Genomic DNA, 23,814 nt, shown 5'->3' on the forward strand with positions numbered 1-23,814 from the left:
TGAACATATAATTTCCAGTCAATTACTTTATTAGTGCCAAAAGTTCATCTTGCGTAACTTGTGTGAAGTTCAGCTCAGGCTTATGCCAAAAACAAGTGTGACTGGAACACATGATTTTACAGAACAGTGCATGCTTCAGATAAGCCACGGTTATGTGTGTATTCAATGCTGGTATTCAAATAAAAAAAGAGAGCAGAATGAAGGATAAACACTGTCAGTCTTTCACTGGTTCACACATGACAACCTCCAGTAGAACTGAAAACATTACCAACAGTCAGAGTTGCCACATATTGTAAAAACAAAGTACAACACACTAAAATTAGAGTCATCTTCTCAAGATCTTTTAATCATACATAGAAATGTCATTCAACAGTACCATTCATTTAGAATGTTATATCAGTATATTTAGTGTAAAGAGCATTACATTTTTGTCTGATGAGGAATATCCATAGGGATGACAAAATCTTTTATAACCACACCAGAGATAGAGCTGTGGAAGAGAGAGAAAGAGACGCAAGAGTACATGACTATATATATTGGAACACCTCAGACTACATTTGAATACCTCAAAAGCCAACATTTATCTGTGGTTTATGTACCACTGTCCATCCTTTTGTTTTTTTGTGTGTTTTTTACGAGCAGTGTGGCAAGCAGTGGCTTTCAGAATCAAAAAGTCAACATATCTTTGCGCTAGCTCCCTCCCATCATCAATGCCCTATATCTGGGTTACTCCTAAAGCTGAGATTTCTTTTACAATACATCTTACTGACTTAAGCAATTCTTACTGGGATGCAATTGATTAAGTTGTTTTTGAACAAGGGGGTGGGGTGTGCACATTACTGCTGTTGGAATGTGGTATTGCAGACATGGAAGGGATCCAACACATCCAGCCCACAAACACCATGACAAGACATTGTTACCATACGTGTTGGTTGTTAGCGCCACAATAATTCCAATCGTCAACAGTTCCAAGCAAAAAACAAACATGTACAAGACAAGGTGAACAGATATCAGCCTACAAATCCCAGAAGCGCAGTTAAAGTCAGTAAATTCCTTAGAACGCCCCATGTTGCTTCAGGTCTTCTGCCGGCTCATAGAAACTTGCTCTGTGGGGTTTCAACTCCCTGGTTGTCGAAGTAGTGTAGCATGGCATAGCACGTTAAGGCTGGGAGGGGGGATGCGCTGCATGCTGCGACATAGCTGCAGGAGAGGACATGGACTGGACCATTGGCTGGGCTGGCGGGGGGAGCGGGTGCAGAGGCTGCGCCCCTGAGTGCGTGTTGGGTGAGGGCGGCGGTGTGGGACGTTTGAATTTATCTGGGCTGGTGCTTCTTCTCGGGGAGGGCCTCTGTTTTGAAGAAAAGAGGGAAGACAGAGGGCGATAAGAAACACTCAGTCATATCAATTCTCATCAACAACAAAAAAAGACCCCTTCTCAAAAAGCCTCCATTTTAAATCGAACACCTTCAAATACCTTTCAGTAAACAGTTCCCCTTCTTACGTGAGCATTGGCGAGTCATAAACAAATATTGATGGTGCCAAAGCGCTGGCGAATACACCCTGGCTTTGATGAGTATCTGGGTGGCTGGCCTGATGCACCTCGTCACCACCACTTACTACTGATGAGCTCTAGGATCTCTAATGACGGCTGCCACCCAGAAACCAACACACTTCAGAGGCACATGCTGACAAAAAAAGTAATGCTCATCTCTGGAACACTCAATGTTACCATGGAAACACAAAAAGAGTGCTTGTGTCACTTTTGCAAAAAGGCTAACGCAAGTCACTGAAAAGAAGCAGAGTGTTCAGCTCAAAGTCATCTCTGAGCTGAGAACTGTTTCAACCCTGAGGGTGCACCTAGTACCTGATGAAAGGAGGGTGAACTCCTGTGACTTCTCCCAGCAGCCAGTCAGACACAGGAAATCAATGTTACTTAACCAGTCTCCATAACCACAGGGAATGGCTTCACTGTACAGAGACACTAGGCTCCCACATTTCCATCCTCAGTTTTTATGCAAGTCCTACCATATATATATATATATATATACAGTGCCTTGCGAAAGTATTCGGCCCCCTTGAACTTTGCGACCTTTTGCCACATTTCAGGCTTCAAACATAAAGATATAAAACTGTATTTTTTTGCGAAGAATCAACAACAAGTGGGACACAATCATGAAGTGGAACGACATTTATTCGATATTTCAAACTTTTTTAACAAATCAAAAACTGAAAAATTGGGCGTGCAAAATTATTCAGCCCCTTTACTTTCAGTGCAGCAAACTCTCTCCAGAAGTTCAGTGAGGATCTCTGAATGATCCAATGTTGACCTAAATGACTAATGATGATAAATACAATCCACCTGTGTGTAATCAAGTCTCCGTATAAATGCACCTGCACTGTGATAGTCTCAGAGGTCCGTTAAAAGCGTAGAGAGCATCATGAAGAACAAGGAACACACCAGGCAGGTCCGAGATACTGTTGTGAAGAAGTTTAAAGCCGGATTTGGATACAAAAAGATTTACCAAGCTTTAAACATCCCAAGGAGCACTGTGCAAGCGATAATATTGAAATGGAAGGAGTATCAGACCACTGCAAATCTACCAAGACCTGGCCGTCCCTCTAAACTTTCAGCTCATACAAGGAGAAGACTGATCAGAGATGCAGCCAAGAGGCCCATGATCACTCTGGATGAACTGCAGAGATCTACAGCTGAGGTGGGAGACTCTGTCCATAGGACAACAATCAGTCGTATATTGCACAAATCTGGCCTTTATGGAAGAGTGGCAAGAAGAAAGCCATTTCTTAAAGATATCCATAAAAAGTAGTTTAAAGTTTAAAGTTTGCCACAAGCCACCTGGGAGACACACCAAACATGTGGAAGAAGGTGCTCTGGTCAGATGAAACCAAAATTGAACTGTTTGGCAACAATGCAAAACGTTATGTTTGGCGTAAATGCAACACAGCTCATCACCCTGAACACACCATCCCCACTGTCAAACATGGTGGTGGCAGCATCATGGCTTGGGCCTGCTTTTCTTCAGCAGGGACAGGGAAGATGGTTAAAATTGATGGGAAGATGGATGGAGCCAAATACAGGACCATTCTGGAAGAAAACCTGATGGAGCCTGCAAAAGACCTGAGACTGGGACGGAGATTTGTCTTCCAACAAGACAATATTCCAAAACATAAAGCAAAATCTACAATGGAATGGTTCAAAAATAAACATATCCAGGTGTTAGAATGGCCAAGTCAAAGTCCAGACCTGAATCCAATCGAGAATCTGTGGAAAGAACTGAAAAGTGCTGTTCACAAATGCTCTCCATCCAACCTCACTGAGCTCGAGCTGTTTTGCAAGGAGGAATGGGAAAAAAATTCAGTCTCTCGATGTGCAAAACTGATAGAGACATACCCCAAGCGACTTACAGCTGTAATCGCAGCAAAAGGTGGCGCTACAAAGTATTAACTTAAGGGGGCTGAATAATTTTGCACGCCCAATTTTTCAGTTTTTGATTTGTTAAAAAAGTTTGAAATATCCAATAAATGTCGTTCCACTTCATGATTGTGTCCCACTTGTTGTTGATTCTTCACAAAAAAATACAGTTTTATATCTTTATGTTTGAAGCCTGAAATGTGACAAAAGGTCGCAAAGTTCAAGGGGGCCGAATACTTTCGCAAGGCACTGTATATATATATATTTTTTTTAATCACGGCAGCTGTGATGGAAACAGGAATTTCGGTACAATTTTATAAATGCCGACAGAATTGGTTTGTTTGACATGGTGGGATCTTTTTGTGACTGTAAAATGAATTATGCGAGAAATGGCGTTAAATGGCGTTATGCTCAAATATTGATATAACAACCATCATATCAAAGTAAACTTGGGAGTCACACGGAAAACCATGCAGTTTATTAGGCTACAGATGAAATAAATTAAATTAACAGGGCGGTGAAAGTGCACAGTGATCTTGATGCTCCATTCCAATAAATATTGAGGGTCGTATTCTGGTGACACGATGATCGATCATTGACTGTTGTTTGACAAATATACATTTTCTCGCTGTTAACCATAATAATCTCATCATGTAGACTAGCCAACCCCCGCTGTATATGAGAGCTGTTGGCTAGAGCGCACCTGCTAAAACCAGAGGGAGCACATTTGATATTTAACGCAACAGTTTTTGTGACAAAACTATGGGTAGAGTTGAAAATGCAATGGAAACATATTGAACTTTAGATTTTTATTCTGTACATGAAAACATAAGCGAAAAAGTAAATTGTGTGTGCACTACATCATCACACACTGATTTGTATCCGCAACAAATGCATTTGGTGGAAACACCACTGGTGGGAAAATGTGCAGATTTTCTTAATGCAGATTCTTGAATATTTGCATGAAAATCTGGTTGCCAATTAGATGGAAACCGAGCCGATGTTGACACGGAGCCGGAGGCGTCTGCAGAAGACAGTCACTGATGTAATTATAAAATGTTCTACTCAGTACTCACGACTCCTACTCAGAACTTGGGTATATTTTTGTGTCCATTTGCAATTAATAGGCTAATCCATATTCCCTTAGGCTGCTCCTAGGTCCTTTTGCGCAGCAATGGAATGAATGATGGGACAGAGTGACCTGAACAGCGGTAACAGGAAAGTGAATTAACTAAAGCCTGTGGTAATGAGTGGTTGAACGGGAGACACAGGTCACAGGGAGCTGTGTCAGATTGGGCTGATCCCTGCCGCCACCACAGTCATTACCACCCTGATGGCACTGGGAGAGGACATCCTGAGTTGATAACAGGCACTGGGAGGACAATTAAACACAGGCAGGGAGGTCCCACAAGATTGTGCCAAATGGTGTGAGAACTGAAATAAAAGCTTTTAAATTAAGAGCATTCTTCAATTCCACAAGCAATGAATTTAGCAGTATTGATTTGTTATTATGTTTGAGCATAAGAACACAGAATTAGCCATGGTAAAATGCATAGAATTGCAGGAAATTAGCTTTAAAAATGTCAACATTCTCTTAGCTCATGGCAGAATGTGTAGAATCGCATTAAATTAACTTTAAATGCAAACAATTCGCTACTCCGCCATCGAGAAATTCAGCTGCGCAGACCTCACCCATTACCATGCCCACCACCTATGCCCCTTTTTGATACAGAAAATAACCCTGCACACCATACAAATCTGCTGGCTCAGACTGACTCCTGGCCCGTTTATTGAAAAGACCTCATTTGATAGAACATTCATATAGTCCAGGGATCACCAACTACATTCAGCAGGGGACCATTTTTTTTTCTTGAGCGCATGTTTGGGGGTCCAGAACATAATTACAAATAATCCCAAACAGATATAATATTATAATATTTGACTAAAACAATTATTTCAAACCTTGCTATATGATCACGTGACTCTCTTATGCGTGGGAATATAACTTGGAGCTGATTTCCCAGTGTTTTTACAGTCTTATGCCCAACAATTTATTTATTCCTCAGAAAACATGGGAGGGGGGAAACAACAACACACACAAGTAAAACTACCATACGTGGAATACCATCAAGGCTAGTCATGTAAGATGACGGACACAGGAGCTTTATACTGTACCAAACAAATTAAGATGTGACCCAGATTAGACACTCATTAGATACACACCATAAAGATTAATGGCCCACTTACACCAGCCCTTCTCCATGGTATTGGTAGGAGATCCATTCTTCACTATTGCTACATCTCAGCAAGGATCAATGTACACGACAACACTCCCATGATATCTAGATCCGGGACATTTTGTGTTAGTACCATCTGAGAATGCTGTCTGCGCCATTTTAGAGAATAATTGGCATTCATCCATCTACACATCAACCCCATTATTTTTCATGGTGCAACTTATATAGCTTAGTCTTGCTAGTTCGGATTCCCATTGGTGGTGTGATAGGAGTAAAGTAGACTCACCGCTACGCCGTGGGAGGATCCTCCGTGGATGTGCAGGGCTGGGGCGTTGAAGTGGGAGATGGCGGCTCTGGACAGAGTGGCCGGGGGAGTGAACCCAACTGTGTGACTACCGTATGACAGACCTGGAAGAAGACAGTCATTTAGTTTGTAATGTATTTTATGTCTCTGAATTCCATGTACAGTTGCAGCCAAATATATTGGCACCCTTGCACTTCTGTTGAATAATTCCCTATTTCTTAAAAAATAACTTAAAATAAAAAAATGTTTGGTCCCCTCACCTTGTTATTTGATTTTCAACATTGCAGAACCAATTGTATTTTTGTAAACCTAAGTTTACATTCTTTATTTAGACAAATAGCATGGACAAAATGATTGACACCCCGGAGATTGTACTTGGTTGAACAGCCTTTGGGCCAAGATAACTGCAGACACTCAATGAGCTTGTTGCACCTTTTCACTGCCAATTTTGCCCACTTTTCAGCAGCAAACTTCTCTAATTCTTCAATTATTAAGGGGTGCACTCCAACTTCTGTTTTCAGCTATTGCCGTAGGTTATGGATGTGATTCAGATCTGGACTCGTCGCTGGTCACTCCAGAACCTCTTATTGAAACATTCCTTTTTGATGTGTGTTTGGGTTGTCTTGTTCTAAGACAGACAACCTTCAATGGAGACTCCGTTTTTGGACACTAGGTTAAACATCAGACTCAACATTACACTCCAAAACACTAATCTGCTGATTTAATGGATGTCTTCCACACGTCCAAGGCTCCCAGTACCAGAGGCAGCAAATCAAGGCCACAGCATTATCGAACCTCCCCCATGTTTAATTGTAGGGAGGGTGTTATTTTCATTGAACACTTAATTTGGTTATCAGTAAACACAGCGCTGATCTGTATTGCCAAAGAGCTCTATTTTGTTTCATTAGTCCACAGAACATTTTCCCCAGGATTTAAATGCAGAAATTATAAAAGTGCTGAAATTTGTTTTGGTTGAAGTTGAATGGAACAGTATAAAACAATCAGATTGGAGAAAGAATCATTGAAAACACTTAGAATGTATGTGTTGCCATCCTAGGATCACTCACTACTCATAAAGCAAATGTAGAACTTTTATTATTAAAAAAATAAAAATACTGTCAAATACAGTCATATTGTCAATTTTTAAAATTTATTATTTTTATTTTATTTTTTAAATGCCTTGATATAATAAACTCAGCAAAAAAATAAGCATCCCTTCTTCAGGACCCTGTCTTTCAAGGATAATTCGTAAAAATCCAAATAACTTCACAGATCTTCATTGTAAAGGGTTTAAACACTGTTTCCCATGCTTGTTCAATGAACCATAAACAATTAATGAACATGCACCTGTGGAACGGTCGTTAAGACACTAACAGCTTACAGCCGGTAGGCAATTAAGGTCCCAGTTATGAAAACTTAGGACACTAAAGAGGCCTTTCTAATGACTGAAAAACACCAAAAGAAAGATGCCCAGGGTCCCTGCTCATCTGCGTGAACGTGCCTTAGGCATGCTGCAAGGAGGCATGAGGACTGCAGATGTGGCCAGGGAAATAAATTGCAATGTCCGTACTGTGAGACGCTTAAGACAGCGCTACATGGAGACAGGACAGATAGCTGATCGTCCTCGCAGTGGCAGACCACGTGTAACAACACCTGCACAGGATCGGTACATCCGAACATCACACCTGCAGGACAGGTACAGGATGGCAACAACAACTGCCTGAATAACACCAGGAATGCACAATCTCTCCATCAGTGCTCAGACCATCTGCAATAGGCTGAGAGAGGCAGGACTGAGGGCTTGTAGGCCTGTTGTAAGGCAGGTCCTCACCAGACATCACCGGCAACAACATCGCCTATGGGCACAAACCCACTGTTGCTTGACCAGACAGGACTGGCAAAAAGTGCTCTTCCCTGACGAGTTGCGGTTTTGTCTCACCAGGGGTGATGGTCGGATTTGCGCTTATCGTCGAAGGAATGAGCGTTACACCGAGGCCTGTACTCTGGAGCGGGATCCATTTGGAGGTGGAGGGTCCGTCATGGTCAGGGGCGGTGTGTCACAGCAACATCGGACTGAGCTTGTTGTCATTGCAGGCAATCACAATGCTGTGCGTTACAGGGAAGACATCCTCCCTCATGTGGTACCCTTCCTGTAGGCTCATCCTGACATGACCCTACACCATGACAATGCCACCAGCCATACTGCTCGTTCTGTGGGTGATTTCCTGCAAGACAGGAATGTCAGTGTTCTGCCATGGCCAGCGAAGAGCCCGGATCTCAATCTCATTGAGCACGTTTGGGACCTGTTGGATCGGAGGGTGAGGGGTAGGGCAATTCCCCCCAGAAATGTCTGGGAATTTGCAGGTGCCTTGGTGGAAGAGTGGGGTAACATCTCACAGCAAGAAATGACAAATCTGGTGCAGTCCACAAGGAGTAGATGCACTGCAGTACTTAATGCAGCTGGTGGCCACACCAGATACTGACTCTTACTTTTGACCCCCCCTTTGTTCAGGGACACATATTCAATTTCTGTTAGTCTGTGGAACTTGTACAGTTTATGTCTCAGTTGTAGAATCTTATGTTCATACAAATATTTACACACGTTAAGGTTGCTGAACATAAATGCAGTTGCCAGTGAGAGGATGTTTATTTTTTTGCTGAGTTTATTTTGGCCATATCGCCCAGCCCTACCAACTGGATACCATGAAATTGTGGAGGAAAAAGAGGTTAAAAAATAAAAAATAAAAATAAAAAAGGAAATAAATCAATTAAGGTTTACCAATGACCAAATGAAGCATTCAAAGAAAAGAAGACCCTCTCTACAATCAAACATGGAGGTTCGATAATGCTCTTAGGTTGATTTGTTGCAATACATCATGAAATCAGAACATTATCAAGGTTTATGATGTCCTTTATGATGTTTCCCAGTCATGTAGAGATGACTGGGAAACAAAGGTGCCAATATATTTGCCTGCAACTGTATTTCTGTGGCATGTACCTGGTATGAATGTGAGTAAAGTAAGTTTAAGGATCTCTACGTGACTGAGAAACACCATAAAGGCTGGTTGAAACATGCTGACCATGTTACAGCATGGTCATTTCAATCAATACATTACACGGGCATTTGGGGCTGCTGCACTCACTAGGTCTCCACAACTGGCATTATACTTACACTTCTAATTGGGTGCACGCCACAGTGATCATCCAGCCAGCTACTTTGGGTCATTAGCCTCAGAAGCCTAACACAGTGTAGCTTGGTAACCTGGCCTGCTTAGCGTTTCTAGGGCCATGTCTAGCAGAGCTATCAGCCCCCGCTAACACTCGCTCATTATGTCTCCAGCTGTCTGACACTGCAGACTGTCAGAGATAAACAGACAAATTACCATGATGGAGTCTTATCTAACCCTATTACCCTATTTTTGGTCATTCCAGGGAGCATCCTTACACTTCTCTGGAGCAGCTTTAACGTAAAATGTTGCTCTTTGGAGAATGGGAGATAGACAACTGGATATTGGCGGTGGTTTGTCTCAAGAGTATTGTAACGTAGGCCTAATTGGGTGATTCAAGGTGAGAGACTAATCCTCAGGGGCTTATTTATTATTGCTTGAGATCAATGTAACCTTTCAGTCAGTTAATATCATGAAGTACCAAAATGTCATTACTGAAAAAAAAAGAAAAAAAAATCTCTAATAAGGTGTTTTGAAGACCGACCAGTCCTTGCAGCCCACTAGAACTTGAGCTCCATGGTCTTAAAGGCCCAGGGCAGTCAAATACTTAATTTCCTGTGTTTTACATATAGTTCCACACTATGAGGTTGGAATAATAGTGTGAAATGCCTTTCTAGTTTAAGTTTGAAAACACCATCTGAAATCAGCTTGTTTTGGTGGGGTGGCGTTATGGCTTTCCGTGGTGACATCACCAGGTGGAAAATTAGTTAGAACAATAAGAGTTCCAAACCTCTGCCAATAACAGCTAATTTTCCATATCCCCCTCCACACTCAGACCCTCCTAGACAGTGCTAGCAAAATTATTGTTTGAGAAATAGCCCTCTGCTAAGAAAACATTTTTGTATCTTTTTGACCATTTAATTGAACACAAAGGTACTTAATTGTTACCCAGAAATGATTTTGATACTGACATAAAAATGGCTGCATTGGACCTGTAATTATACCCCTGAAAACATTTCCTGGACAAAAAAAAAAAAAAAACTCCATCTGATCTGTTAACATGAACCATGGTTTTAAGGAGGTGCCTTGCATACTGAGCCTGGGTGTTGCAGGAGCTCTCTTTCTGCATAACAGGATATGCTAAGAAGAAAACTCAAAAGTAACTTGCTGCAGGCAAAGGACGTCACCCAAACAAACTCATTTCTCCCTCAATTGGTATTAACTTTAGAATCTGTCAAACTTGACATGATGTCTGACATTTTCAGAAGGAAAAATGTGGTTAGGGATTGGGGATAGGGATATAAATAAGATTGAATTGAACTAATTTAAGAATAGAGTTATTGTTTTGATATACCTGTTAACCCAATGTTCAAAACAAGTAGCAACCAAGACAGGACTTGTACCAAGGTGACCTTAAATTCACCCAATTATCAATAAGGATATATCAAACTGGAACAGAGAGTTCCTGATACACCGTTAGATAAAATAGGACTTTATGAGTAACTAAATATAAACTAATACACCTATTCATATCACACAATATTATACAACAACTCTGTCAGAGTGAATGGTGCTCTTTATGGATGTGGCACTTTCTCTTCCTTCAACCAGTGACATAATAGATATTCATAAAACAGGGTGTAATTATGAGGTGTTGGACGTGGGCCAAGGTATTCCTGTACTGTACGTACCAGGTGATATGGGTCGGCTGGAGCTGGGGGAAGGAGTGTATGGGATGGGACTGGATACCGTCCGTGCTCGCAAGCCTTGAGCTGACATCTCATTGAAGTACCTGAGGGAGGAAAAGAGCAGTTTAGACAATCATTTTATGTCTCCAAATATCACTCCCAATCCCTTGAGCAATGATTCGCTGTCTGAAACGGAAAGTACTAGCATTGGAGTATCAAGTGTGACATTGAGGAAGTGAGAATGTGGGGTTGCTTATTTGACTTTTGGCTATGCATGGCTGACCGCAGAATAGAACTTAAACATAGGTTGGAGATGGTGAAGTTGGAATAGAGTGTTTAATGGGTTGCTGTTTCATGTCTACCTCTCGTCATCCATCTCCAGACTGGACTCGCTCTCAGACAGCTGTCTACACAGGGCCTCGCGGCGCTCCATCTCTCTCTGCAGCTTCCTCTGCAGACGGATGTTCTCCTCACGCATGTGCCGCTCCTCCTCAATGTACTGGGCCCGCTTCTCTGTGTCTGGGAGGGGACAGACAAATAAAGTTTCATTAAAAACCAAATGCATCATCATTACACAGAAATGAGTCATTTCACAACAATGTATTGTTCTGAGAGAGCAAAGACGCAAAATATTTTAGACAATATTATAATTCATGTGCTTACCAAAAGTACTTTTCTATAATGCACCACTTCAATAGTTGTTTTCCTTAGCCTTTCATTGGTGTTTTTTTATGTGCTTTTTATTGCTATAGTATAGCAGCTATTGCACCCAAATACACTGTGGTCGTCATGTTTCAAAGTAACACTAGCCCCATAGGTGAAATAGGTCACTTATGGTCTCTAATGACAAAAAGGGTTATGAGGTAACAAAGCCCATGATTTCATCAGCTTCTTAGTATTAGTTTTGCCACAGCCCTAGTCCAAGAAGGCTTTAGACCAAACAAAAGATTGGTCTGACGACTCCCTCTAGTGGCTGCAGCAACCATCACAGAACATCAACTGTGTGTATAGCGCTGTCCGCGTTACTGAAGTTGCAACATAATTACAGCCAATTCTGACTGAATAGTTATGTTAAAGAATGACCTAATTTGTTTAGGAAAAACATTCCCTACTCCCTAAACCCTTGCTCTCTTAACGTGACACATGTATGCATCACATGCACGTGACCAATAGGGCCTGACCTATAGCATATCATTATCACAAATAAATTGGTTATAGCAAACTCTGAACACGTGACAACAAAATGGATGCAGAGGACATGAAAAATAACTTGAAACGGGGGAATGTTTAATGGTTGCGCAGGAGGTAAAGGGGAAGTCTGATGTGTGGAATAAATTTGACTAGTTGTCGAAAATACAGGAGATCAAGAAAAAGGTATGGCGCAAGCTTTGCGTGCATATTATGTGTGCTGTTAGATTACAAAGAAAAATATGTTTGGAACAATGTAAACAACACATTATAAGCGTACCAGAGTCTGTTGTAACATTTGTTTAGTTTTTTTTGTAAATCCTTTATTACAGTAAAGACTAAAAACAGTCGCATTCATTCGTGAATGCAATTTTCTAAATGAAACAGTTTAGGCCTATTTATTGTTAACGTTAATTATTCAATGGTCGCTTTGTTATTTTAAAAATAAATAAATTATTGATTGATACAGTAACCTATATAAGTATTGAAATACAGGCCTAAGAAAGTTATAGTATTAAGACCAAAGAGGATGCGCTTTTAGGCATACTGGTTATACAAGGATGCTATACTTAGCCTACTAATGATGATGACATTACTTTTTATTATGATAATAATAATAATAATAATAATAATAATGACAATAACAAGGAGATCATAGAAAGATGGTTATTATTATTATTATTATAAATATAATTTGACAATTTGGAAAACTGTAAAGACTCAATAAATTATAAATAATACCATGGTCTAAAAAATAAGTGTAAAGCCTTTATTACAACATAGCAAAGATTAAAAACAGCTGAATTTGTGAAATTGTTGTGTGAGGCTTGGTGCTCACGGAATCAGTAGGCTATTGAGTGTTTAATCAGGCAACAGAAGCAGGATCTCTCTCATTTCTGTAGATACACAGTACCAGTTAAGTTTGGACACCTACTCATTACAGGGATTTTCTTAATTTTTTTTGCTATTTTCTACACTGTAGAATAATAGTGAAGACAAACTATGAAATCATGTGGGAATCAAAAAAGTGTTAAACAAATCAAAATATATTTTAGCTTTGAGATTCTTCAAAGTAGCCACCCTTTTGCTTGATGACAGCTTTGCACACTCTTGGTATTTTCTCACCCAGCTTCATAAACCACCTTGAATGAATTTCAATTAACAGGTGTGCCTTGTTAAAAGGTCATTTGTGGAATTTATTTCCTTCTTAATGTGTTTGAGCCAATCAGTTGTATTGTGACAAGGCAGTGGTGGTATACAGAAGATAGCCCTATTTGGTAAAAGACCAAGTCCATATTATGGCAAGAACAGCTCAAATAAGCAAAGCATTACTTTAAGACATGAAGGTCAGTCAATAGGTAAAATTTCAAGAACTTTGAAAGTTTCTTCAAGTGCAGTCGCAAAAACCATCAATCACCATGATGAAACTGGCTCTCATGAGGACCGCCAGAGGAAAGGAAGACCCAGATGTACCTCTGCTGCAGAGGATAAGTTAAACAGCACCTCAGAAGCAGCCCAAATAAATGCTTCAGAATTCAAGTAACAGACATCTCAACACCAACTGTTCCGAGGAGACTGCATGAATCAGGCTTTCAAGGTCGAATTGCTGCAAAGAAACCACTACTAAAGGGCATCAATAAGAAGAGGAGACTTGCTTGGGCCAAGAAACATGAGCAATGGCATTAATCTGTCCTTTGGTCTGATGAGTCCAAATTTTAGATTTTTGTTCCAACCGCCGTGTTTTTGTGAGAGTGTGCAAAGATGTCATCAAGGCAAAGGGTGCCTACTTTGAAGAATCTAAAATATATTTGTATTTGTTTAACACTATTTTGGTTACTACATGATTCCATATGTGTTATTTCATAGTTTTGATGTCTTCACTATTATTCTACGATGTAGAAAATAGTAAAAAATTAAGAAAAACCCTTGAATGAGTAGGTGTGTCTGTTGACTGGTACTGTAAACTGTTGACTGGTACTGTATATGGATGAGTTATAAAGCCAGGCACATTTAACAGTTGATTATAGACCTAATTAAGTTGGGGTTTCGTCTCTCCTCACTTTTCTTAGACAATCAAGGCAAGGGCTGTTTTCTCGTCTCCTAACTATGCTGCTGCCGCATGTTCTCAACACCAATATGCTGGTTACTTTGGTTATTATGCACATAGCAACATGGTCTAGGAAAAGGCGCCAATTCAACACCGTTTCAGAATCGCAGACAGCGACCACTACCCAATGTGGGAGAAAGCGCATTTTTTAAAAATTATATAATTTTTTATTTGTGTGGCACTATTGTTCTTACATAATATAACCACCACATACAATTTCTGCAGCACACTTCTTAAGACTGATGGACTGTGCCATCCCTACGGCCTCCACGATGGATCAGTCCACTCCGACAGGCGCGAAATCAGACAGGTGTCTTGTATACAATTATTATTTATTTGACTGATACTGCTCGACTAAAGAAATCTCGGTCAACAAACAGCCTATCAACCAAACAATTGACCAGTCGACTAAATGGGGTCTGCCCTAGTGTGTCCACATCTGTTTGAGTGGTAGAACTAATTGTTCCCAAATTGAATTAAATTAAAGTGTATGGACCTTTCAAACACATGATAGACATGTATCTGTAAAAAGAGGAGTACTCTACGGTGACCTACCACTGGTGTTCTAAGATCACGTGAAACAATCAGTGAACAAAATGAAAATAACTGACTGTAGATCTTCTTGAGCACCAAAGCTTTTACGAATTTTTATGATTTCTACAAAACTAGGTCACGTCATGATGAGTTCACCGTTAACCATCGGCCTTTGACACTCACGCTGCAGCTCGGTGGTACGGAGGCTCTTCTTCAGTCTCTCCACCTCATCCTTCAGGAAGCGGATATGCCGCATCATGTTCTCCGGAGAGTCGATCTCCATGGAAACATCCCTGGGAGAGGGAGGAGCAGACACAGGCTGGTCCAACTTCTCCTGGAGGATTCTGTCAAAGTTAACAGATCCGCCAGTAAGGGAAGATGGAGAGAACCATTCGATATATTATTACTACTTTCCTAATAAAAGATCATCACTGAAGAGCATTCAACAGTAATATGAAGGTTAATTTTGTTTACTTTCAACCATTCACTGAATCCAGCACCGAGGTTTCTCTAGATGTGCACATACTACTCTACACCTAAAGAATATACGGTTACATAATAAAATCTTACCTTTTCTCTGCCTCCAATTTGTCCATGCGCTTCCACAGTCTATTGACAAGAGCTTCTTGTTCTTGCTCTAATGTGTTTTCGAGGTCAATCTTCTCGCGCCTTAGCTGGAAAGAAAGGGAACACAGAAAAGAGATTCAGTTTCAGAACATCTTGCACAAAGAAATGCACACCCACACACAAAAAAACATATACATCCCCAGCACGTTAATGGCACTTTCTCTTAAGTGGCAGTGCTGACGTGATGTTTTAAGTTTGTCCTCATAGAATAGACTCAGCTGCACCAAGACGATGTCATTGCGCATGGCGTCATTCACAGGAGGCTGGTGAGGGGAGGACGGCTCAGACAAACGGCTGGAATGAGGTGACTGGAATGGTATCAAAACCATGGAAATTATTGTGTGTTGATGGCTTTAAAACCATTCCATTTCATTCATTCATTTCCAAACACTATGAGCACGTACTCCCCAATTAAAGTGCCACCAGCTGCCTGTGGTGTCATTATAGTGTCACTATACCTGCTCCAAGGTGAGCTGCTTTGATATTGTGTCGTTCTCCATTTTCTTGATCTTCTTCATCAGTTTGTTGACCTGGAACTCCTGCTCCTGTTCCAAGTGCTGTTCCAACTCAGCCTTCTCATGTTGTAACTGTGGGAGGAAAAGGGGAGGAGAAATCAATGCAAGTAATTGCAACCACTGAAAAGATTGGCATTAGAGCACTGTGGCTACATGTTGATTGGTCCGTGTTATAGAGATGGTAAAGGGTTGGTACTGCTTGTCTCTGATTGTGATCTGGTGAAGAATGTCTTGTGAAATGGCGATGGTACAGCTAGATATAGCCCAAAGCAGCCAAAGTAACCACCTTTGGCAGTCTACCAATAAAAAGGGTGTGGCTCATAACTAGTTAAAAATAAGACGATTGTGTGATGGATTATGTAGATATATTTTTTATTAGGGCCAATTCGCAAATATCTAACGAATACCGACCAATCATCAGGTCATTTTTTTTTTTTACACTTTTATTTAATCTTTATTTAACTAGGCAAGTCAGTTAAGAACATTCTTATTTTCAATGACGGCCTAGGAACGAGGCAGAACGGCAGATTTTTACCTTGTCAGCTCGGGGGATCCAATCCAATCTTACAGTTAACTAAACGCTCTAACCACCTGCCTCACGAGGAGCCCGTTTGTTATGCGAATGCAGTAAGCCAAGGTAAGTTGCTAGCTAGCATTAAACTTATCTTATAAAAAGCAATCAACGACTATCGTTGCACCAATGTGTACTTAACCATAAACATCAATGCCTTTCTTAAAATCAATACACAAGTATATATTTTTTTAAACCTGCATATTTAGCTAAAACAAATCCAGGTTAGCAGGCAATATTAACCACGTGAAATTGTGTCACTTCTCTTGCGTTCATTGCACGCAGAGTCAGGGTATATGCAACAGTTTGGGCCACCTGGCTCTTTGCAAACTAATTTGCCAGAATGTTACGTAATTATGACATAACATTGAAGGTTGTGCAATGTAACAGGAATATTTAAACTCATGGATGCCACCCGTTAGATAAAATACGGAACGGAATAAACGTTTTGTTTTCGAGGTGATAGTTTCCGGATTTGACCTAAGGCTCATATTTCTGTGTGTTTATTATAGTTAAGTCTATGATTTGATATTTGACAGAGCAGTCTGACTGAGGGGTGGTAGGCAGCAGCAGGCTCGTAATAGTCAAAGGTATATGGTTTAGAGAGAAATAGTCGACGCGTTATAATTCCTCGAATAACTTGCGGCAGAACTTGAAAGGGGTTCCTTTGTTATTTTACCGTTCATGTCTTCCATACAGAATGTCTTGATCTACTTCAAATAAGGTCGGTGTTTCGTACAGGCTTAAATCACCTCTGTTCATGTCTTCCACAGAGAATGTCATGATCTACTTCAAATAAGGTCTGTGTTTCGTGCTTAAACCGCCTGGGCGTTTTGATACCCGTGTAAATCTCACTAGGATAAGGTAACGTTTTTCAAAATATTTTCAGAAATCCACTCTACAATTTTTTTTATCTTCGCTTATATTTAGCCAATATTGATCAGTTACCTTGTCCTACGAATATCTACACAGTTATAAAATTGGCAAGGTGGTGTAAGCCTACACGAAACACAGACCTTATTTTAAGTGAATCTAAAAATATATGTGTGTTTTACAGATGGCAGAGAAAAGCAGAGCACCAGTGTGGGACTATTACATAGAATTGGCACCAGGGAAAGCAAGGTGTCTTATTTGTGATAAAGATGTAAGCATGGGGTCAGAAACGGCTAAATCAAAAAATACCACCAACCTGTGGAATCACCTTAAGAACACCCCTCCAAAAGCCCATATGTATTATATTAAGTTAAAATAAAAGTGTTCATTGTTCATTCAGTATTGTTGCAATTGTCATTATTACAAAAATGTGTGTATATATACACATTTAAAAATAAATTTAAAAAAAAAAAATAAAAAAAATAAAAATAAAATCGGCAGATTGATCGGTATCGCCTTTTTTTTGTCCTCCAATAATCGGTATCGGCGTTGAAAAATCATAATCGGTCGACCTCTAGTTGGCGCCCCCCCTTGGGTTGTGCCGTGGCGGAGATCTTTTTGGGCTATATCTTCAGCCTTGTCTCAGGATGGTGAGTTGGTGGTTGAAGATATCCCTCTAGTGGTGTGGGGGCTGTGCGTTGGCAAAGTGGGTGGGGTTATATCCTTCCTGTTTGGCCCTGTCTGGGGGTATCATCGGATGGGGCCAGTGTCTCCTGACCCCTCCTGTCTCAGCCTCCAGTATTTATGCTGCAGTAGTTTGTGTCGGGGGGCTAGGGTCAGTTTGTTATATCTGGAGTACTTCTCCTGTCTTATCCGGTGTCCTGTGTGAATTTAAGTATGCTCTCTCTAATTCTCTCTTTCTCTCTCTCTGAGGACCTGGGCCCTAGGACCATGACTCAGGACTACCTGGCATGATGACTCCTTTCTGTCCCCAGTCCACCTGGCCGTGCTGCTGCTCCAGTTTCAACTGTTCTGCGGCTATGGAATCCTGACCTGTTCACCGGACGTGCTACCTGTCCCAGACCTGCTGTTTTCAACTCTCTAGAGACAGCAGTAGTGGTAGAGATACTCTTAATGATTGGCTATGAAACGCCAACTGACATTTACTCCTGAGGTGCTGGCTTGCTGCACCCTCGACAACTACTGTGATTATTATTATTTGACCCTGCTGGTCATTTATGAACATTTGAACATCTTGGCCATGTTGTTATAATCTCCACCCGGCACAGCCAGAAGAGGACTGGCCACCCCTCATAGCCTGGTTCCTCTCTAGGTTTCTTCCTAGGTTTTGGCCTTTCTATGGAGTTTTTCCTAGCCACCGTGCTTCTACACCTGCATTGCTTGCTGTTTGGGGTTTTAGGCTGGGTTTCTGTACAGCACTTTGAGATATCAGCTGATGTACGAAGGGCTATATAAATACATTTGATTTGATTTCTAGGGCAGTGGCTCTCAAACCTCTCAATGGGGACCCCCCAGACGTTTCACAATTTTGTTGTAGCCCTGAACTAGCTCACCTGATTCACCTAGTCATGGGCTTGATAATTAGTTGGCAAGTTGAATCAGGTGTGCTAGCTCTGGAATAGTTCAAATAAACAGAATGTGTCCCAGAGGAGACATTTGAGAACCACTGATGTAGGGGTTATGCTAGGGGGTGGGCAAACTGAGGCCGCATACAGCCCGCCAAGCCGATTAAATGTGGCCCGCACGGGACTTCAAAAATCCACTCTGGGTGACACTTTAAAGTGTAAAATGAGATACAAAGTACAGTACCAGTCAAAAGTTGACACACCCACTCACACCCGCTGAAAGTTTCTTCAAGTGCAGTCGCTAGAACCGTCATGTGCTATGATGAAACTGGCTCTCATGAGGACCGCCACAGGAAAGGAAGACCCATAGTTACCTCTGCTGCAGAGGATCAGTTCATTAGTTAACTGCACCTCAGATTGCTGCCCAAATAAAAAGTAACAGACACATCTCAACATCAACTGTTCAGAGGAGACTGCGTGAATCAGGCATTCATGGTTGAATTGCTGCAAAGAAACCACCACTAAAAGGACACCAATAAGAAGAGACTTGCTTGGGCGAAGAAACACGAGCAATGGACATTAGACCGGTGGAAATCTGTCCTTTGGTCTGATGAGTCTAAATTGGAGATTTTTGGTTCCAACGGCCGTGTCTTTTTGAGACACAGTAGGTGAATAGATGATCTCTGTACATGTGGTTCCAGCGGTGAAGCATGGAGGTGGTGGTGTTATGGTATGGGGGTGCTTTGCTGGTGACATTGTCTGTGATTTATTTAGAATTCAAGGCACACTTAACCGGCATGGCTACCACAGCACTCTGCAGCGAAACACACCCCTATCTAGTTTGCGCTTGGTGGGACTATCATTTGTTTTTCAACTGGACAATGACCCAACACACATCCAGGCTGTGTAAGGGCTATTTGACCAAGAAGGAGAGTGATGGAGTGCTGCATCAGATGACCTGGCCTCCACAATCACCTGACCTCAACCCAATTGAGATGGTTTCAGATGAGCTGGACCACAGAGTGAAGGAAAAGCAGCCAACAAGTGCTCAGCATGAGGGAAATCCTTCAAGCATTCCTCATGGAGCTGGTTGAGAGAATGCCAAGAGTGCAAAACTGTCATCAAGGCAAAGGGTAGCTTTGAAGAATCTCAAATATATTTTGAATTGTTTAACACCTTTTGGTTACTACATGATTCCATATGTGCTATTTCATAGTTGATGTCTGCACTATTCTTTTTTATGTAACCCGGTAAGTTACCTGAGAACACATTCTCATTTACAGCAACGACCTGGGGAATAGTTACAGGGGAGAGGAGGGGGGGATGAATGAGCCAATTGTAAACTGGGGAGGATTAGGTGACCATGATGGTATGAGGGCCAGATTGGGAACTTTGCCAGGACACCAGGGTTAACGATAAGTACCATGAGCCCTTTAGTGACCACAGAATCAGGACACCCGTTTAACTTCCATTCCGAAAGACGGCACCCTACACAGGGCAATGTCCCATATCACTGTCCTGGGGAATTGGGATATTTTTTTTTTAGACAAGTGGAAAGGGTGCCTCCTACTGTCCCTCCAACACAACTTACAGCAACATCTGATCTTCCATCCAGGGACCAACCCTGCTTAGCGTCAGAAACAAGCCAGCGGTGGGATGTAGAGTGGTATGCTGCTAGCCAATTATGCTATACAATGTAGAAAAACCCTTGAATGAGTAGGTGTGTCCAAACTTTTGACTGGTACTGTATGTACAAATTATAATTGACCTATCTATTTTCAAATAACTGCCCTCTCTCTGGCCCGCAAATAGATTGACTATCAAATTAGTCAAAGAAAAATCGGTGTGGCCCTCCGTTGAATTTCGAAATCCCTGTGTCCCTCTTCCCAAAATGATTGCCCACTCCTGGTATAGAGGCAGCCCTGTCCTTATAGTAGTAGTAGTACCCTATACAACTGAAAATACTAATACTATGAACCACTATTTACTGTTGAAGCCTGGGGTGTGTTAGAACAGGGTTGCTAGTTCAAATCCACATTAGCATTGTTGTTCTAGCCTGGTGCAGGCCACTGACATGAAATTCATGGGGAAAAGTATGTTAGACAAGTCCATGTTTTATGACGACACTTGGTGAGGGGAACATGTGCTAAGGAGCGTCCGTCGACACTAAAGTATAGGAATGGAAGTGGTCCTGTTTTATGTTATGAAACAGGCCAGATAACAAGAGCCTCTAGACTGTCTGACCTTTAACCTGGGTTTGGTAAAACACACAAGTGGTCCAGTGAGATTCATGCTTCTTTGTACATCAAACCATTAGTCAGTACAACAAAGGTCAATAGCTCATATTAGTAATGGAGCCGAGGCAAAATATGGGTCAGTTGCAAAAGAGACCAAATAGCCTAAACCAGGAATAGGAGTAGTCAGTCAAGTCATTTAGAGTAGTGATGAGGTCAGTTAATAAAATAACTTGAGTCAAGAACCAATGCTGTTGGTTCTTGACTCAAACACACAACCTTAGGTTGACATTGCGACAAATACTTGGCATAAGTTAAATGCCCCAGGGTCAGTTATTTTCCAGATGTCACTCACTTGCATGAGTTTTCTTGACAGTTCATTCGTGAGAAATTCCTCCTCTTTCTCATAGTTAACGGCGAGGGTCTCCTTCTCTTTCTGCAGGGCCTGGATCTTCTTGAACAGAGTGTTGCTGATGAATTCCTCCTCTTGCTCAGCCCTGGCTTGCTGCAGTCACAGAGGACAAAATGTACCAAAAATATCAGTGCAGCATTCACAACAAAATGGCTCACCAAATACCTGAATACATGTCATAAATGTGTTATGGGATGCTTAACATTTTTTGCACTGGGTAACAATGGCAACATATGAAGTGATTTGTTTTTGCCAATCGAATGTCAGCTTCTACCACACTGCTCAGCTCACAGCTGTATTCCGCTAAAATATGGGATTCATAAAGCTGATGGCTTTCTAATTGGCGCAGTAGTATCTTAACAAAAACAAGGAATAGCACTGTGCAAATTTGCTGCATTAAAGGTCTGTCAGCTAGAGAGGAAGCCGTTAGTCCACCCCCCATATCAATGACTCAAGAAGTAGCCTATTGCACTAACTGAATGAGTGACTGACGTTGAGGAACTACCTATAAAACATGTTGTACTGTCAACTGTCATGGCGAGGAAAGCAGAGACAGAAACAGGGGTGGTGGAGGCACACAACAGGGGAACGAGGAGAGAGGAAATCAAATCCATGTCAGTCTACTGATGCTTAAACAGGCATACTAGGTGTTGTTGGACTAGCTAGGTTATGATTTATTATTAATTCAACGTTTGTGCCAAGGGGTATATGTAACGTTAAGCACAAAAATAAATAACGATGAGAACCCAAAGCCTCATAATAGCGGACTAGTTGGCTAGTTTAGATGACACAGCTAACATTCTAACGTAAGTTAGATACAAACGTCAACTTCTTTGTCACCATTTGTCAAATGGATTGGTGTTTGCAAATTAACAACAGGACATTGGCTAGCAAGCTAATAAACTACGTTAGTTATCACCAAAACAAAACGGGTTACCAAGCTAACCAACTAGCTATGCTAGCTCACTAAACTAGCTAAGTTATCTAGCTAGCCTCTTAACAAGCATAACTACGTTGCCTTTATTTCGCTACTAGGTAGGTAGCTAGCTAACGTTAGTTGGCTAACCTGGTTGCAATTTCGTATGTTTAACGTGCGTGTATAACGTTAGGCGATTTTTTTATGTAGCTAGCTAGGCTAACCAACAAAAACCACCAGTTACTCACAATGGTGACGCTAGCTTTACGCAGGTCCCGATTCTCCCCCTGTAGTGCCTTACACTTGAGTTTGAACGTCTCCAGCTCAATTTTAAGAACTTTGTTCTCCTGTTGTAGTGAGGCTAATCGGTTAGTTAACTCCTCTAATCGAAACTGTGAAATGACTACCCCCGGCTTGGTCAAATTTGAGGCGGATGATGACATCGGTGTAGCCGAGCTACTCCCTGCTCCGTCCGTGTCGCTCTCGCTTGCACTGTCCGCCATGGCTATGTGTGCGACAGACAGTACGGTGGAGGAGACGAGACTGCAGCTGCAGTGTTTGTGGGGCAGCAGCAGGGTCTTCACTAATTGCCACAGTCACAAAGTCATCATTATGGCTAAAGCCCGCCTATTTCTACAATGTATATTCTTAAAGTCGTATTTTAAACGTAAACTTAACCCTAACCACACTGCTAGCCTTATGCCTTAACCTAACCTCAAATTAAGACCAAAAAGCAAGATGCTGTTTCCATGTTTGACTTTGTGGCTGTGATTTCTAGTGACAACCCGGCAGCAGCCTATGAAAATTCGGTGTGACGTGACCTTGCTCTGTTTCAACCACACGCGTGTTAAAATAGCGCCACCTTGTGGAGATAGCTCTGTCAAGTGGTGTCCTATTTTGTGCCAATGTTTATCGATGCCATATGAAACAGAAAATAACATATAGAAAGTACAAGAGTAGTATATTGCAATTAAGTGGACAATATTACTGAGGAAGTTTTTGGCTTCTGAGTGGTGTAGAGGTCTAAGGCACTGCATCTCTGTGCTAGCGGCATCACTACAGTCCCTGGTTCAATTCCAGGCTGTATCACAACCGGCTGTGATTGGGAGTTCCATAGGGCGGCACACAATTGGCCCAGCGTCATTAGGGTTTGGCTGGGGTAGGCCGTCATTGTAAATAAGAATTTGTTCTTAACTGACTTGCCTAGTTAAATATAAATAAAAGGAGGGCAAAGCTGTTCATCTTTTGCTTTATCCAACAGTAGTCTAATGGACATTTGCAGTGCATGAACAATATAATTTTGTGTAGAAAATAGTAAAAATGTAAGAAAAACCCTTGAATGAGTAGGTGTGTCCAAACCTTTGACTGGTACTGCATGTCTGTGACCAAATTTGAAATCAACTCCTCGTCTTGATTCTCCACAAG

General features: G+C 41.4%; 1 protein-coding gene across 2 annotated transcripts; it reads right to left on the minus strand.

Annotated features, from left to right (window-relative positions):
- Window positions 1-23,154, minus strand: LOC110502534 (coiled-coil domain-containing protein 6). 2 transcript variants are annotated; one of them, XM_021580616.2, is made up of 9 exons: window positions 22,638-23,154; window positions 21,417-21,566; window positions 15,741-15,869; window positions 15,226-15,329; window positions 14,839-14,999; window positions 11,189-11,345; window positions 10,830-10,930; window positions 5,954-6,075; window positions 1-1,348 (listed from the first exon to the last, which is right to left on the minus strand). In XM_021580616.2, the coding sequence occupies exons 1-9, from the start codon at window positions 22,890-22,892 to the stop codon at window positions 1,160-1,162; spliced, it is 1,368 nt and encodes a 455-aa protein (XP_021436291.1). In that variant the 5' UTR covers window positions 22,893-23,154; the 3' UTR covers window positions 1-1,159. The 2 variants fall into 2 exon arrangements, with proteins under 2 accessions (XP_021436291.1, XP_036815977.1); XM_036960082.1 differs by lacking the exon at window positions 1-1,348 and adding an exon at window positions 5,185-5,772.
- Between the last annotated feature and the right edge of the window lie 660 nt (window positions 23,155-23,814).

Source organism: Oncorhynchus mykiss, chromosome 23 (genome assembly GCF_013265735.2).
Source record: "Oncorhynchus mykiss isolate Arlee chromosome 23, USDA_OmykA_1.1, whole genome shotgun sequence".
Lineage (NCBI taxonomy): Eukaryota > Metazoa > Chordata > Actinopteri > Salmoniformes > Salmonidae > Oncorhynchus > Oncorhynchus mykiss.